The 17,997-nt window shown below is 41.8% G+C and overlaps 1 protein-coding gene across 6 annotated transcripts in view; it reads right to left on the bottom strand.

Moving 5' to 3' along the window:
• Positions 1 to 920: 920 nt before the first annotated feature.
• Positions 921 to 17,997, bottom strand: part of RCAN2 (regulator of calcineurin 2) — a 247,656-nt gene continuing 230,579 nt past the window's right edge. For all 6 annotated transcript variants that reach the window (XM_019734719.3, XM_019734722.3, XM_019734717.3 and 3 more), the window contains one exon: positions 921 to 3,532. In XM_019734719.3, coding sequence (XP_019590278.1) covers positions 3,372 to 3,532 — 161 coding nt within the window. In that variant the 3' untranslated portion in view covers positions 921 to 3,371. The remainder of the gene's footprint in view (positions 3,533 to 17,997) is intronic.

The following is a 17,997-nucleotide window of genomic DNA, read 5'->3' as shown; positions in this document are numbered from 1 at the left end:
AGCCTTAGTAGATACTACTAGTGTTCTAGGGTGGCGTTACCAGTACGTACTCCTCCTTGCTCTATATGTCACCGGCACTTCAAATTTCCCCATACTCAATTTTGGCCATTTTGCTAAGTGTGTGGTATATGCTTTTGAGGTTTTGAGTTGCCTTTCTCTGATGCAAAATGATGCCGAATACTTTTTTAAAGTTTATGGGCCCTATGGGTATTTTAGGTATGTGCATGTAGGAATTTCCTATGTATGTGAAGTGCCTGCTTGTAGTGTTTTGATCATTTTTTACAAATGAATTGTCTTTTTCTTAATTGATTTATGGGAGGTTTTTTTTGTTTTGTTTTGTTTTGTTTTTTGTTTTTTTACATTTTGGGTATGAGTTATTTAACAACTATATGTATTGTTAAGTATCTTCTCCCAGTCTTTGGCTTTCCTTTTCACTCTCCTCCTAATGGTGCAATTTGATGAACACATGCTCTTAATTTTAATGAAATACAATGTACTGATCTTTTATGATAGTGTTTTTTGTCTTCTATGTAACAAATTTTTGCCTACTTTGGGTCTCTTATAGTCTTTCAAACTAAAGCATAGAGTTGGATAGATGTTAGAAGAGGGGCCTAGTACGCTTGATATGTCTTTTAGGACCAAGATGGTGGAAGCATGAGAATAAGACAAGGGTGCTCCCACTTTCCCTTAGTAGAGCCCAATCCAGCCTTCCAGGCCTTGCTCAAATTCCCCTTCCTTCATGAGATGGCTGCCAACCAGCTTCCCCCTCTGCTTATTTCAGGAAGAGCTCAGATGGGTTAACTTCATCTCTTGGTAACTTCTTAGAAAGTCTACAGGCTGAATTGCATTCCTCCACAATTATCACTCAAAAATATTCAACTCAGGCAGACAACACAGAAATTACACTACAGGGACAAAGAGTCATTCACCAGGTATATTTGAAATCTAAGCTCTTTGAGCTATACACGTGCACAAATGATTCAGGTGGTGGAAATCTCCCCCCTCCCCTCCATATTTAAACTTTTCAAACTTAAAATAGTGCTAAAGAAGTTTGCATAATGTGTGTCATGGAAATGCTGAGGCAAGTCTGACTTTCACAGTGCTAGGAGCGTCCACTGAAACACTTCAAGGAGTTTTTCCTGCTTCTTACCACTCTTCTGGAAAGTTCTTCCTCTCTCCCCAAATCCAACCTAATGAAAGAATTACTTGATCTGAGACAGATTAACATTGACAGTTTGCAATAAATTTCACCAAGTCTAATCACTTAGGTCACACACTCCACTGAGTCTTTATTTTACAATTACACAGACCGGTCATTTCAACTTTTACTAAATTTGGTTGGAAATGTCTGATGTATCTGTTTTAAAACATTTAAAAATCACTTCCAAATATTTTCTCTCATCCAGATTTCTTTAGAACCTGCATTCTGAAAATTCTGAGTAGCTTAAAAAGTCAAACAACCCGCAGATGACAGAGAAGATTCAGCACAAAATGGCTGACAGCTGTAGTTCTCCCTTCATCTCAATACCTGAGGGCTATTGAGATGTTCATCTTCCACTAGAGGGCAACGCTTCCCCACTATTAAGACTAGTCTTTCATTTGTCAATGAAAAACCAAAAATCTCCACAGCAAAGGAAAGTCAAAGCATTTGCTTATTATACACTCCTCAGATTTTATTTTTAAGAGGAGCCTTCATTTTTTCTTACGGAAACTCAGGATTCTACAGGCAACGCTGTCCTCAGTTTCACCAGTACTGTGTCCAGTACTATATTGCTATATTCACAGTAGAACGGACGTTAATTTCTGAGTGATCTAGTCTATGTTTTAAGTTTCTGATGAAACTAACATACACCTTAGTCAAAAACCACAACAATCCTTCCATCCGTTGGCTAAGTTATTGTTCTTGTGTGTTTTTCTGAGGCTTGGGTAATGAAAGTATTTCCCCACTCCATCGTAGTAATTGGCATTTGCAGCTAATGAAATTCATTAATGTACAGGAGTAGATGAGGCCTGGCACATATAGCAGAAGGTAATGGTTCTATAGGTGTATCTTGTGTAATGCACTTTGGGCTAGAGAAATAGAAAAATCACATGTATCGAAAACAAATACATTTTTGAGTAATATGGGCATTTCATGAGTAGGATTGGCATACATTTATCTCTCATCCTTTCCCTCTTCATATGCTCAGCAGCTGCTACACTCTGGAGATATAGCTTCATCCAAATTGTCTCCTACTGGACAATTGCATCTTCACTTTAAAAACAAGTGGTCTTGAGAGCAAAGATGTTGGCTAATCATTTATATATTGGCATGAGAAGTTTTGTGCCCTTTCAAAATTCAGCATTATCCATAATAGAGTGTAATATTATCAGATTATCTGTATTATTATATGAATGCATTCATAAGCAATGCATATATTATGTTTTTAAGCAGCTAACGGCTGAACAATCACTAAATAAAAAAACATCCAGATTTTAAAAGCACAGCTGAAACATTTGTACAAATATACAAAGAGAAAAAACAATCGTTCAGACACCGTGAAACTTTTGTAATAAATAGGTTTGTCTGAAATCGGTCTCTATCACCCTGGACAAGCCTCGCCAATGAGGCTGGGAAAGTTCTATATGGAAGTGGTGTTCAAAATCTACTGAGGAATATCTTTGGGGCCAAGCTCAGTTTTGCCTCCAGGAATTTTAACAGAGTTATGAAGTATTGACTCAAAATATTGAATAATACCCAGGCTTGTTGAGCTGGACAATGCTGATAATTTTTCTAATCTAGGTAGGACATGGCTGGATGCTGACAATCTGTGAGTTATAGTATATCCTCAAATCATGAAAATAAATGCTGGTGACCATGCATGTCCTGGGAATGTTGGGATGCAGAGGACTGAGTGAGACCAGATAGGAATATCTCATGCAGTCAAAGTCAAGTTTACTTAATGGTCCTACTTAAGTGGCCAGGAAAAAAAACAACAATACAGACATGTCAGGACGACTGAAACGGCTCACAAACAACACTGGTGCTATTTGTTACTGATGCCTCTGGCTTAGATCACCATGACAGAATGAAAGATATAGACCGTGCTGATTGTTTAATAAGAAAATACTACTTTTTTTTTCCTAGAACCTTCTAAATAATGGATTATACTTTATGGGTATGATATGATCAGGAAACATATCACCTTTTCCTAGCCCTTTTGTCCGAGAGGCTTGATTACAAGGAAGGAATCTCAAACAACCAAACACCCAGGGATTTAAAGGCAATTCTTTTTTTTTTTTTTTTTTTTTTTTTTCCCCGACAAACAACAAGGGAGAGAAAAGCATGATAAAGAGGAGACAGATATTATCGTCGAGGCGGAGTGGTGAGCTCAGTTGGACACGGAAGGTGGCAGGCCGGGACGCCGGGTTTGGATGATTTTTGGCTTTGGGGAAGTCTTTGGATCCTCTTCTTCCTCTATGTCACTGTCACACACATGCACGACGACACTTGGGGTGGACTCAGTCCCTGCATGGAGCTCGTATTTCTCTCCTGAAAAGCAAAAAAAGTGAGTGTCTTAAACAATCAAAGTTGATTGACTCAAGTTTTGGCCAATTAGAAGTCCGATATCCAGTTGTTGCTAGGGCCACGCTCCCTCTGAAGATGCTAGGAAAGGACTGATTCCTGGCCTCTGTTCTAGCTTCTGGCACTTCCTTGGCTTGTGGCAGCCATAACTCCAGTCTTCCCATGGCGTTCTCCCTGTATGAGAGCCAGCACCCACAATTCCCCTCTTTATAAGGACACCAGTCATTTTGAAGTAGGACCCACCCTAATGGCCTCATTTTAATTTAATCATCTGCAAAGACCCTAATTCCAAATAAAGTCACATTCACAGGCATTAGGACTTCAACATCTTTTGGGGGGCCATGATTCAACTCATGACAACAGCTGACTCTGAATGTTTGCATCCTTCCCAGCATGACTTGCAAGAGCTTTGATACTTATTGCATTATCAATGCTCCTCCTTCTCTGACGTCAGAATTCAACACTGTACCTACAAGAACCTAACACCGAGTTTGCTGTTTTCACCAAGATGTGCACAGTAGCACATAAAGAGTGCCCCAGATCTGGAACTGATGGTATTTGCTCTAGTCACCCAGAAAGGGCACGTTTCACTCCAGGAGGAGGATAACAGGCATGGTTCCTGAACTGGGTGGTATCTGCCTTTGATCCATGAGGGAAGGCAGGATTTAGGGAATCTCAGAGAGAGGTAAGGCCATGCTTTGCAATTCTGAATGAGAGACACCCTCACCCAAGAGACAGAGGAAGAAATGACTTCTGAGTAATCAAATGAGGTGGCTCTTGTTTTTGTCGACATGGTTTGTTCGAAGGGCTCTCTCTGCATGTTTGGAGGAGAAGCGCCTTTTGAAGGAACACTACTGGCTGCCATAGTCCCATTCATGGTTCTGCTGGTTGTGACGCAGGGATGATGCAGGCAGCAGTCTCTTGTCATCTGTTGCAGGGCTAACAGAAAAGAATCTGCCATAGCAGAGCAAGTGTGGAGACTGTGGTACCTACGGGGGAAGTGGTGGGTGAGGTGGTGACACCGGGACCCCAGCCAGGGGGCTAGGGGACACCCTGCCCCTTTCCTCATCTGTTGGTAAGAAGCTAGCTTTTTTTTTTTTTTTTTTTTTTCCCAATAGTAGTAAGATATACATAACGAAACTAGCCTTTTGATTAAACCATGTGGTTGCTCTGGCTTGGATAAAGAACATCCACTCAAAGACTGGTCAGGTTGCAATGTCTTTATTGCTTCAAAAGTGGATGCTTTCCTCTCAGTCTAGGTGTGCTGGGGGCCCACTCAGGACAGGGGAGGGGGCAGGGCAACTTTCTCCTGGATTGAACAAAGTCATATTGCTTGGTAGTAGAGATATTTTATGGCTGTGATCCCATTAACTTTTTTTTCATTGTTCTATTTTTGGAAACTTTCTTACTATTAAAATCCAGCAAAGCTTAACAGCTGTTGAGAGCCCACAAAATCAAAAGAAATAGCTTTGGTCTTGCCGAATTGAATTTCTCTTTTTTTGATCTCTCTTTCCCTTTGGGCTTCAGCTTATTCCTCTACCGTGGGGGCGGGCGTCAATGCTGTCACCCTGCATGGGGACCAACGAGGCTCAGTAGGGGTCAAGGACTAGGGTAGGTCCTGTCCCGGTGCAGTGAGCAGGGCCACACAGAGCAGCATGTCTTGGAAAGGACAAGCAGAGTTTCACCCATCACACTCTCACTCCTCTAGTCTGCATTCAAACTGCCCTTCCCTGTGAGCAGAAAGGAGTGAAAGCCCTCAGAAAATGCATTGATCAGAGTTTTCCAACTATCCCTGTGAAACAAAGTCCCAGCCACGCAAAGGCAAAATCCTCCGGCACATGGTCAAACGTTAAATTCTCATTCAAGCCTTTGGAACTGACGTAGGCTTAGCCACTGCTCAAAACAGACGCTACAGTTCTGTTTTTCTTCTTTTCCTGTGAGGGGGGAGACAGGTTGGTGACAACTTCCAGATTCCTGCAAGTGTGGAGGAAGTGGAGATGCCCCCAGGCTGCCTCCTGTTCTCAAGAGGGAGGAGGTTGGGTCCCTGTGCTGACCAGGGGGCTGGAGGACGTGGTCACGTGCTTTCTGTCCAATCCCAGACTTGTGACCCAAGACCCCTGGAAGTTCTCCATCATGTCACCTATTGCATATGGGTCCTGAGTTGGTCCCTTCTTGAATTCTAAAATAATCGGTATGATTATGCACAACTTATAAAAATCAGCGTAATGCAGACTTGTTAAGGGCGGGCTGATAATACAGATAACACTGTATTTACGTGTAGTGAAGCACAGTGCAGACTCAGATTCCTAATAAGAAAATGTTCGTGATGGAGGGAACTTCAGTGTCTCCAGGACAAGTCCTTGAATGGATTCTGCCAGGAATAGATGGAATCCCTGCAGTGGAGGCTTTCAAAATACAGCAAAGTCTAGCTGGTACCAGGTGAAGGCTTGCTTTCTTTATTTATAAAAATTATTGATTTATTATTTCCAGTTATATAGTTGACATTCAATATTATTTTATATTAGCTTCAGGTGTACAGCAGAATGGTTTGACATTTATATAATTTATGCAGTGATCCCTCCACTTAGTCTAGTACCCACCTGGCACTATACATCATTGTTGCAACATTATTGACTAGATTCTGTATACTATATCCCTGTGACGATTTTATAACTACCAATTTTATAACTACCAATTTCTTAGTCCCTTCACCCTTTTCACCCAGCTCCCCAACCCTCTCTCCCCTCTGGCAACCATCAGCTTGTTCTCTGTATCTATGAGCTTGCCTCTGTTTTGTTTGTTCATTTATTTTGCTCTTTAGATTCCACATATAAGTGAGATCATATGATATTTGTCTTTCTCAGCCTGACTTGTTTCACTGAGCATAATACCCTCTAGGTCCGTTCATGTTGTCGCAAATGGTAAGATTTCATTCGTTCTTATGACCGACTAATTTTCCATTGAATATATATACCACATCTTCTTTATCCAATCGTCTATTGACAAGCATTTGGGTTGCTTCCATATCTTGGCTATTGTAAATAATACTACAATGAACATAGGGCTGCATATACAAGAATACATTCAAAATGGATTAAAGGTTTAAATGTAGGAACCGAAACTATAAAACTCCTAAAAGAAAATATAGGCAGTAAACTCTGACATTGCTCTTAGTAGTATTCTTTTCTGACCTCCTCAAGCAAGGGAAACAAAAGGAAAAAAAAACAAACAAATGGGACTACATCAAAAGTAAAAAGTTTTTGCACAGCAAAGGAAACTGCCATGAACAAAACAAAAAGGTTTGCTTTATTCCTCGGCTGTTTGTTGTTCTCAGAAGATTCTTTTTCTGGAACAACATGAGCTTCCCACTCCTGTCCCTGTGAGAAGTAGAATGATTTATTTTCCTTGTCAATCTATGTTTCTTTCCCAACTATCACATTTCTCTTAGAGACTCCATCATTCTTCTAGCCTTCTACATGCAATTCCATAGAGTCGATCATTCTTGAATCCTCTTTCTTTCATCCATTGTAGTTAAGTCACTGAGCGTTACTGAATGTCACTTTGAAACATTTCTCCAGGTGTTGCCTCCCACACCCTGCTTGCAATGACCTTCCCATGGTTCACCTCCTCCCACCCAGAGCACTCTCAGCTGGTTTCTTCATCACAGGAAGTAATCTTCCCTGTCAGAATAACCTTCCTAAAAACATTTGGAAACTTCACCTGATCGTTACTAGTGATGTGACTCTGAATGTTATACATTTCTAAGCCTCAATTTTCCTCATCAGTAAAATGGGAACGACTACCACATCCCTGGGATACTACGAAATAAGGAATTATGTGTTAAATACTTTATGCAGCCCTCCCGAGATGCATGATATGCTTATTTAAGGTGCTATTGTGGTCAGTGCGGCCCACCCCACAATAACTTCTGGTTTTCAATGTGATAACTAAACTAGTCACACTACACGATAGTTAAAGAATGAAGCAGCTGAACAATTGCAAAGAGCTTTCACTCAGTGGGGTCACTGTTGGAAATAGCAATAACGGGGGGATGGTGACCTGCTGGATCCCACAGTTCAAGTAACTGGGGTGCCGTGGATTCTGATCCTCAAACTCGAATGGTCCTTTTTCGCTTGACCAGTGCCCCCTTTCTCTCCTCACTGGTAAGTTTTTCTCCTTTTGCTGATCTCCTCTTACCCATTTCCAAACTTCTACTCCCATGAGAAGGAAAAATCTTAAGTTGCTTTTTTAATGAGATGTCTGATTTTGTTTTTCTGAAAAAGCGTGGGCTACATATTTATCATGCTTGATTATATCCCCTTTTGTATTACTCGTTGGTTATTTTATCTGGTGATGTTTTATACTGCAAACCACTGAAGCCAGGATTTAAACTTCTTTTGTGATTGCTGCAGCTTAGGGTGCGTGCAAGTGCTCGGTAAATGTGTTACGGATTTGTGAAGGCACCAAGCTTGACCATTTATGGCCTACTTGTGTAATGTGCAGTACATACGCATGCATCAATTTGTCTCCTATAATGAAACGTGTCTAACTTTAGCTTTTCAACTGAACTGAAAACTACTTAAGGGCAGGCATTTGTCTTATTTTCAGTATGCTCTCAGTGCTAGGAATAGGAGGTGACAGAGAAACTGGCCATCTGCCTTAAACAGAACTACAACTTACTGAGTACTTACCAAGGCCAGACACAGCTTTAAATACTTCACATAAGTTAGACATTTAATTGGGACAGCAGTTCTGTAACACGGGTTATATAATGTCTAGATCATACAGGAGGAAAGTGAGATCACACAGGTAGTAAACGGCAGAGCAAGGATTCAATCAAACTCGATCAAACCCTGTCTGACTTCAAAGAGTGTTCTCATAATTAATCTCCAGGCCTGCTTCTCATTATTCCCACTGTTTTCTACAAGAGACTCTACTGAAAGGGAGCCCAGTTTTAACTTTTACTTTTAATACATTTTCCTGGCAATTCATGTTTTTAATGAAGATTGGTTCTCTAGCTAAAGAAGGACTGTTTATTCCTTTTGCATCTTGTTTCTTTTTGTTTTGGCCAACTGCTAGTTTTCGTAAGCACCGTCTCCTTGACAATGAATCTTCTCAAAAGACAACGCTAAATAAATTATAAAAAGAAAAGGACTATAAACTATAGACTGAGTTAATTTACATCTCTTAGGGCAGCTCTGGACTCCGGACAAAGATCCTCCCTGTTTCCTTCTTGCTTTCACTTTATTATCTCCCATATTGAATTCTCAACAGGAACGTTAAGTGTTGTAGCACATTGATTGTGTTTTGCAAAGATGGTCATACTATCTCCTGCCCAACATTGTTACTCTTTAGGAATCTTGCTCCTCCTTCATCGAGCACTGTTCCCGGTGTGTTTCCTCTCCTCAAATCTGGGCAGGCCTTTATGACTGCTACGAAGACTGTGTGGCAGAAGCAACCAGTGTGACTTCTGACTTAGGTCACATTTCACTTTGCTCTGTCGGATGCTCAGTCCTCGAGCCTCAGCTCCATGTTGTAAGGAAGCCCCAGCGGCCCATGAAGAGGCTCACTTGGGAAGGAACCAGGGTCCTTGGCCCACAGCCCATCTGAGCTATCAGCCAACAGCCACCTTCCAGCCACAGGAGCCAACCACCTGGAAAGGTGATTCGCCAATCCGCAGCTGAGCTGCCCCAGCAACAATGCACGGAGCAGAGACGAGCTGTTCCCTGAGCCCTGCCCAAATAGCAGATTTGTGGGCAAAATAAATGATTGTTGTTTTAAGTCCTTTATTTTGGGGTAGTTTGTTACATAGCAGTTTTTAAGTCATGGGTCATATAATTCGTTTTATTTAGAAGCAAGCTAAACCACTACAATTGAGTTGAAATTAATTGCCTTTAATGGTCTTCCCCCCCCCCCCCCTTTTTCTCCCCTGCTCAAGGGCTATGTTAGAGTGGATACTTCACCAGTTCCAGTGGTTTTTTGCAAGTGGAGGGAACTCTATTAGCATACCACTGGGACCTCTCTCTGGCTGCTCCTGTATGCCTCTCTGGGGGAAGATGAGCGACACCTGATGGTAACTTTGGGGGAGAAACCTGGAAATGCTCAGTTTTCTCTCTCCCACCTTTTTCTTTGAGCCATTCTGCCTGCAAAGGGCCTGTGCTGTGTTTTACTCTGAGCCATCTGCTAAGCCCCGCAGAAAAGACCTGTTGTGTGTGGGGCAGTCTGACGTTTTCCATCTCTGTGACAAGGTGAGTAACATTGCGTGGTTCTGGATTTCAGCATTAGGAATCCCTGGCGGTTCCGCGATGAGACCACATTTTCAGCCTCAGTCTTTCATCAGAAACAAAGCTGGCATTACTGAGCTCATCTGTTGCACTTCTTATCTCACCCTGAGTGAGTTCTGAACCAAACGGGAAAAAGCACGTGTCGGTTATTAATCTATCTTGGATTTTAAGAAGGGATGATGGCTTATCCAGGCAAGTGCCAAGGAAGTTTCCAGCAGGATCCTTGAACGGAACTGTGCTGGGCTGTTTGCTGAGCACTAAATATTAGGTTAGATTAAGAGCTCTTTATAGTTGATTAAGCAGAAGAAGAATGGAAATTCAAAATTAAAATCATTTTATACTTGCTCATGTTTAAAAGGCACTTCAAATCTCTACACAATGTTTTTATTGTGATTTTTTTTTTTTTTTTTCTGGGAGGAAGTAGGGAGCAGTGGTCCTAGTCTATGAAATAAGTCAAATGGAATTTCTAGGTGTGTTCGTTTTACTAAGCATGCTGCCCGTTGGTTAGATGGAACACAGAGATTGAGGGAAGAGTTCAGAATAATTTGAGACGCGCTTGCAAGGTGTTCACATTTAGATTTCCTTTCCTTTTAAGTGTTAGGTTTAGGACTGAATCAGATTTGGCAGGGAGAGGAAAGCCCACAAGGCTGCCAAGCCCGTTTATTGCTTCCTTGTCAACGGTAGAGATGACGCAGGTGCTTGGCACGGATCTACCTCTCAGACAAACGGGACAGGTGGAAAGGAGAGTGACATGCCAGAAGGAGGGAAGGCGTGAGGGGTGAAAGGAGATGGGTGAACTTCCACTTTCTTCCCTCTACCCTGGCATTGGCCAGTATTGGAGTTTACCAGGTCTCTTAACCCTCCGTCAGTCCTGGCATAGCTAATGATGGTTTGCTTTGGTTTGTTTGCAGCCAAACGTGTTCCTCAAGAAAAGGACTGACTTATAATGAAAAACATCCGGAAGCTTCCCTGAACTGCACCCCCTCCCATCCAGATATACCCTTTATCTGTATTTGTAAGTTACCTGCTGGCAATCTCGTCTTCCCCTATTTTTCCAAAGGGAAGGAAAGAAAGTGTGTGTCTGGGAAGGGGGGAGGGAATGGGTGACACTTCTCTGTACTGTCCACTGTCCCCCTCTGTTCCCGTTTTCTGTCTGCTCCACACTGGTACCTCTGGCTCCTTACTAGGCACTCCTTGCTGCTATGACTCTGTCACATTTGAGAATCATCTGATAATACTGCTAAAGTGTAATTAGTGTGTACACTCTCAGTGGTGTCTGAAAATGTGATGGGATTTTTTTTTTTTTTTTTTGTCATAGGGACTGGACACTGGCATTTAGCAGGTGAGGCCCAAAGATGCTAAATGTACTGCAATGTGTAGGAGGGTGAGTTCCAAAATATCACATTGAGAAACACTGAGCTAAGAGCTTAACGTGGGCATTTACACTGTAACAGGAGACTAAGATATGGTTTAAAAACCAAGTGACAATAAATGGGTAACACACTGAGCATTTACTATGTCCAGGGATGGACATTTGGATGTAGATGGATGATCTCATTTGATGCTCACAACCATCCCATTTTACTCATGAGGAAGCTGAGGCACAGAGAGGTTAAGAAAGTTCCGGAAGGTCACATGGCTACTACAAGGTAGAGTCTGAATGCAAACTCACATCCTGAGTTTTAATCATCCTCCGCAAGCAAGAGAAATCTCTCTCTTCATGTTGGAGCTTCATTTACAGCTACAAAAAAAAAAAAGAAAAAAGAAAAAAAAAAAAAAGAGGAGGTATTCCAGGGCAGAGAGACTTATTGGAAACTTAAAACCACAGCTATTTGGTAGCTGCCTATTAAGAAGTTCCATCTGAGAGTGGAAAAAGAACTATTTTCTAAGCGGAAGTGCAAAGAGGGATTTAGGATTAAAAGAAATATGCCAGGGAGGAAGGAATATCCCAGGGAGGGAAGTCCTTTACAAAATATTTTACTCTCCGATTCCTTTGTGTACCCATGAGCTCATATTTAATTTTGGTAGGCCCTGGAAAAAAATGTTATATAGACATGAGGGCGGGATCAATCATTGAATAGCAATTCTGTCCCTTCCCTTTTGTGCAGTAGCAGTTTCTGTCAAAGAATGCCATCTCAGCCTGAGTGCCAGACAGTATAAAGCTAAGCACAGACCAACCCAAATAATTTCATTGGAAGTTCAGAGAACAGGCCCATTTAAACAACCACCACCATCACAAAGAACATGCACGTCATTCTTACTGGCTGTTAGACATTATTCCAAGCACTTTACATACCTTAATTCATACAATGGTAGAGGAAACAGCTCTCTGAGGATGCCCTGCTAAACACTATTGCTCAGAGCAGAATGATCACCACCATGACTTTGATAGTTTCTACACGCCAACCCCTGCGCTAAGTGCTTTACGAATGAGGTGTAATCAAACAATACAGTAAATGTTTACATTAAAAAAAAATTATTACAGTTAAAGACACATTGCCATTAATCCCCCTCAAAATACTCCCCCTTTCTTTGAACATACTTATCCCATCATTCTTGCCACTTTCTGAACCAGTTCTGGAAGTCCTCTTTTGTGAGTGTCTTTAGTTGTGCTGTTGTGGCTGCCGTGATGTCCTGAATCATTTTGACTTTGGGGAAGAGCCAGAAGTTGCATGGTGCCAGATCTGGTGAATAAAGTGGATGAGGACACACCGTAATGTTTTTATTTGACAGAAATTGCCGTATAACAGAAGCGACATGTGACACGGAGCATTGTCATGCTGGAGGATGATTTATGGCACACTTTAAAACACACCTGCTTTCAACCGTAGCTCACACCCAATTGACTGCACCGAACACGTCAAAACCTGTCACACACTGTTACTAAGGTTCAATGTGCAACTTCCCGTATTGAAGTTCCCTGCCTTTCTGTTGGATGGCACCCGGCAGCAGCATTCAATGTATTTTGTGATCACAACAGAAAGGATCCATGTCACACATCATTTCTGCCACGGCAATTTCTGTCAAATAAAAACATTATGGTGTGTCTTCATCCACCTTATTCACTGGATCTGGCACAGTGCAACTTCTGGCTCTTCCCCAAAGTCAAAATGACCATGAAAGGTAAACATTTTGAATCGATTCAGGACATCGAGGCAGCCTTGACAGTGCAACTAAAGATACTCACGAAAGAGGACTTCCAGAACTGCTTCAGAAAGTGGCAAGAATGATGGGATAAGTGAGTTCAAAGCGAGGGGGAATATTTTGAGGGGGATTAATGGCAATGTGTCTTTTACTGTAATAATTTTTTTTATTTAAACATTCACTGTATTTTTTATCACACCTTATATATTAATTATTCCATCTTCAAGATGACCTTGCAAGTTATCAAATAAACACCATTAAAAAGGAAAATGAGGCAGAGGGGTGAAGTAAATTGCTCAAGGTCAGCACAAACAAGTAGTAGAGCCAGGACTCCAATCCCAGTCTGCTAAGGTCAAAGCATGAGCACCACATTGCCTCTGACATTTAGGAGTAAGGTTGGGTGCAGAAACGACATCAGGGCTGCACACCCAGCCTCTGTTAGTATGAAAATAGGGCAAGTGACCTGTTTTCCTATGATAAGCAAATACTGAAGTGAGCGATTAGAGTCTTCTTCCTTGCCCCCCCATCCTTAGTCCTGACCCACATCAAGGGAAAACAGAAGGGGTTCTTGTGAAGAGGAAAAGAGATGGGGGGTGAGGGGGGGGGAGAGAGAGAGAGAGAGAGAGAGAGAGAGAGAGAGAGAGAGAGAGAGAGAGAGGAAACTTCCGTAGTTTTCTTATAAGAGGTGCTCTACATCAATAAAAGAAAGTTTGCTTGTCTTCTGGGCATTTTTAAGACTGGATTGGAGCAGTCTTTATTTCCTCCTGAGTCACTCAGTCCCTAAAGTACTTCATGGAGTCAACTGATTGATTGAGGACCTGAATTAGTGGTAGGGACAAAGACATGGAGCCCTAGAAGGAAGGAAAGGGTGAGAAAGACTAAGGAAACCCTACAGGGAGAAGGGGTGGGAAAGTCAAAGGAGAGCAGAGAAGAAGGGCTCTCTGAAGCTTGTGAGGTAGGGTAAGAGGAAAGTAGCTGACATAAGAGAAGAAAGAGCTGCTTGTCCAAGCTATCTGTATACTTGGTCATAGAGTCGTGAGGTTTACCTTTCTGGGAATGGCTACCCTGTCCTACCTTCCCAACATGAGGGACCAGGTCAAAGGAATAGTTACGGGGATGTGTGAGTGCAAGTGTATTTTGGTCCTGTGTGTTTTTTTAGTTTTTCTACCATGTTCATGTTTTACCTGCGAAATAAGGAAGTATTTTATATTGCCACTCAATAATGATTGAAAATAACTGTGGAATATATGCTGAGAAGAAAAGCCTCTTAAAATTCTTTTTTTCCAGGGAAAATTCTTTGAAAGGAGATGGAAAGTTATGAGCATATGTTCCGGGATCAGAAATCTGCATCCCTTGGGTGGGGAGTGACACATAGAGACTGCAGTAAATGGAACACTGGAGATTGGCTGTTTTGTTTGCTTTTTATATCTGTGATCACAAAATGGCAATTGTTGAACAAGAATTGAGTCTTATATAAGAGTCATATACCACATGCACCCAAAATATAGGTGTCCATCTATATTTTTAAATGGAATTTTCTCTGCCTTTGAATCAATTAGCTTGGAATAGAAAATGTTTCTTCTTTGTAAGTTACAGGAATTAATGAAATATATTCTTGGAGGAAACAATATATATCAAGCAGCAAACCGGCAAAATTGCTTCAGTATGGCATGTTTTGATGGAGAAGAGTTTGGAAAAAATCTAAATATAGCAGATGTACGCAACTTGAAACTCGAGCATCATTTTAAGCCTTCCTCTGCAGTTAACTAAAATTGATCTCCCTAACAAAAGCTAAAAATAGTGGGCGGAAAAAAAAGGAAATAGACAATGACTTTTCATATCACTCCCTGCAGGCATTTTCAGTGACAATGAACATGACCTTCCAGAGCCACAGCTAGACAGCAGAACAAAGGCTGGCATTTCACATCCCACCTCTGATTTACCACCCATTTAGTACGTCCTTAGTCTCTATTTTGCCATTTTTACTGATTGGTAGAGATAAGCTGTTTTGCTGGGCTGGGTTTTTGTTTTCTTGTGTTTTGTTTTACATCCAAAAGAACACAGCACTATACTCTTTCTGGAATCAGGAACAATGGGTATTATACAATAAACCAAAACAAATACTCAACTAATTCTCTACCTGGTCAAAGTCCATCCTATTTTGTCTCGGTCACTGTTAAATGACGGGCTTCTCTAAAGTCACCAGGGAGACTAATATACATATAGAAAGCTTCTATTTTTATAGACCTGATGACTGTCCTTTAGACAGAGCAGAGGAAGACAAATTCTGATCCACATGTCCCTCGGGACAAAAGAGGAAAGCACTAATATGCCCTAAAGAGAGAGTGCAGTGGATGTGTTTGAGAGGCATGTCAATAAACAGAGGAACAAAATGTGGAGGCACAAAATGAGGAAGGTGTTTTGTGTTTTTAAAATTTCCTTATGCAACACTCGTGAATTTCTTCTGGAGAAATTAAGTTTACTCTTTAAGAGATCTCTCTGGTTTCTCAACTCCCCCCCCTCCCCCTCCCCAGTATGCTTCTGGCTGAGGGACATATTTTAACTTACCAGCTGCAGGCAGCCTTGGGCAGGTTACCTAACCACTCTGTGCCTCATATTCCCCAGCTGTATACATGAGCAGAATGACAATGCCTGTCTCATAGAGCTGTTGTGAGCATTACATGAGATAATAGACATACAGTAAGCCCTATATATGTTTAAGCCATTGTTTCTATTTAAGACCCCCCACCCCCATTTATCTATTTTTCTTACTTTGTGGATCAAAAACAACATACAGACATGGGGACAATGATTAAGAGTGTTTGAAAGAGTGTTTGAAATTGTGTTCTCATGTTTTCCAGAATATAAACTTGTTCTCACTATGATAAATAGAACTGAGGGATGCTTCTCCAGTATGACGTGGCCCTGGTCTTGTGTTGTAACATCCTGTTAAGGATTTCAAAGGAAACTCACAGGTTTGGGTTGATCATGGTTCCTTTGGAATTGCTCTGTTCTCTCCAAGCTTGTTTTAAGAGCCTCTCCGGAAGTTCCAGGGAGTTCTGGAAGAGGGTCACCCGTGTTCTTTTCTTAGAGAATGGGGGCGTTGTCTTACCCGTTTGTCTAAGCCCAGTCCTGCGTCCTCTCCCTCACAGGTGTCCTCCGTGAAAGGGTTTTAATAACGCGTGTCATTGCCTTCCATGGTCAGCGAGATGTGTTACAGCTCCCACAAGCCAGCCTGTTTGCAGACGTGATCCTGCGTACCTTCTCACCCTGTGTGCTAGCCCCAGGATGTTCTTTCCTTAGACTGTCTTTTTCTCAGTGTTTTCTAATTTATGCATCTCTTCTTAGTCACCCAGCTCTACCAATGTAGCGTTAGCAGTCTCTCCTCCAAAGCAAAACTCCATCCTTTGATCATTTGAGACGCTTTTCTCTGCTTTCATTCTAATTTGTTTCTGCATTCCCCAAACTGAGGTCATCCCTTCACATGGAATGAGTTATAATTTGTTCCTGAAATGATTCTGCTGAAGGATTAAAAATGAATTTTACTAAATCATTTTTTTTATCCAAAAGGAAATGCTAGAAGTCCTCTCATTGGAGAAAAGCTTAATTTAGTGCTGCCTGGCTCAATATGGCTAAAGCCATAGAAAAGAACAACTTGCCAGGGAAGAAATTATCTCTAGGCAGGCTAATAGCTCTATCTATTCACTCATTCATGCACTCAATATTTATTGAGCATCTACTACGTGCAAGGTGCCATTAGGCACTGGAAATACCAAAATAAATAAAACATGCTTTCTCCTCTCAAAAAGTAGAGAAGACAGGAAGTTGAACAATATAAAATTACTATAATGAGAAGTGAGCATTTGTGCAAAGTGCCATGAAGACTGCAGGAGCAACTCCTTGCTTTGGCACCTCACTGGGGAGCGGGTAGAGATGTGGGTGGGGAGGGTGCAGGGTGTGGCCCCCCTCCCTCATCATTGCAGCTGAAACAGCTGCCAGAGGCCCAGGCCTCTAAAATGACCGTTGTGATATTTTCAACTCAGTTGTGACATACAAATCATTCATCTGTGTGGGGTGAAGAAGCTTCAAGGACACAGGAAAAGGACAAATAAGTAAATAAACAAAGAGAAACAGCCTCAAATTACTGTCAAAAGATGGAGAGACAGGTATCCCAGGGACAAAATATCAGTCATCCTTCAAAAGCAGGAAACCCTCATTTTCACACGTGCACATGTAGTACGCAGGCCTCCTTTTGCACAGTTACCAGACCCTCGGTTAGGCTTTCTTCAAGTTATAGTGGTGTTAGAGATAATTGTTAGTTCAGGGTTACGATACACATTTTGCCTGTGTTAGAGCAGAGTAGGTTTCAAGTCCACTGGGGCAGCCAGTATCCTTAACAGAAGGCCATCAGAAGTGGCTGAATGGGGGTCAGAGGAGCCAACTTTGACATTTGCCTCTGCCACCAACCAGCTCTGTCACCTGGAGCAAGTTTGCTCACTGCTCTACAGCTCAATGTTCTGTTAAATGGGGATATTAATCGTTCGTATCTCTGCTTATTAACCAGGTCAGCCTCACCCTAATCTGAGGACTCAGGAGGGTGACCAGCTCTCCCCGCTTTGCCTGGGAATTTCCTGGTTTTAGCAGTGAAAGTTCCCAGGAACCCCTCGGTCCTGGATGAACCAGGACAGCGGGTCACTCTAATTCCCAGGTTTCTCACATTTCAGTGTATGCAAGAATCAACACATGGGATGATTAAAACTGCAGATTTCTGGGAGGGGTGATTCTGGTCCAAATGTTTTCCTGACCACGCTAAAGGATACTGGCAAGAACTTATAAATGTATCATCCCCGACATTTGGCATTTGGCTAGCAGTGGCCCTTGAATTCATCTGCACATCAGAATTACCAGGGAACTTTTAAAATACACGGATGCCTGGACTTTACCTAAATCAATAAAATTAGAACCTCTTGGAGTACAGTCAGGGCATTGGGATTCTATTTTTAA

Source organism: Rhinolophus sinicus, chromosome 2, assembly GCF_057876585.1.
Source record: "Rhinolophus sinicus isolate RSI-liver-muscle chromosome 2, RSI-T2T, whole genome shotgun sequence".
NCBI classification, from domain to species: Eukaryota; Metazoa; Chordata; class Mammalia; order Chiroptera; family Rhinolophidae; genus Rhinolophus; species Rhinolophus sinicus.
Note: the sequence above shows the minus strand (reverse complement) of the source record. Positions and strands in the feature narration are given on the sequence as shown.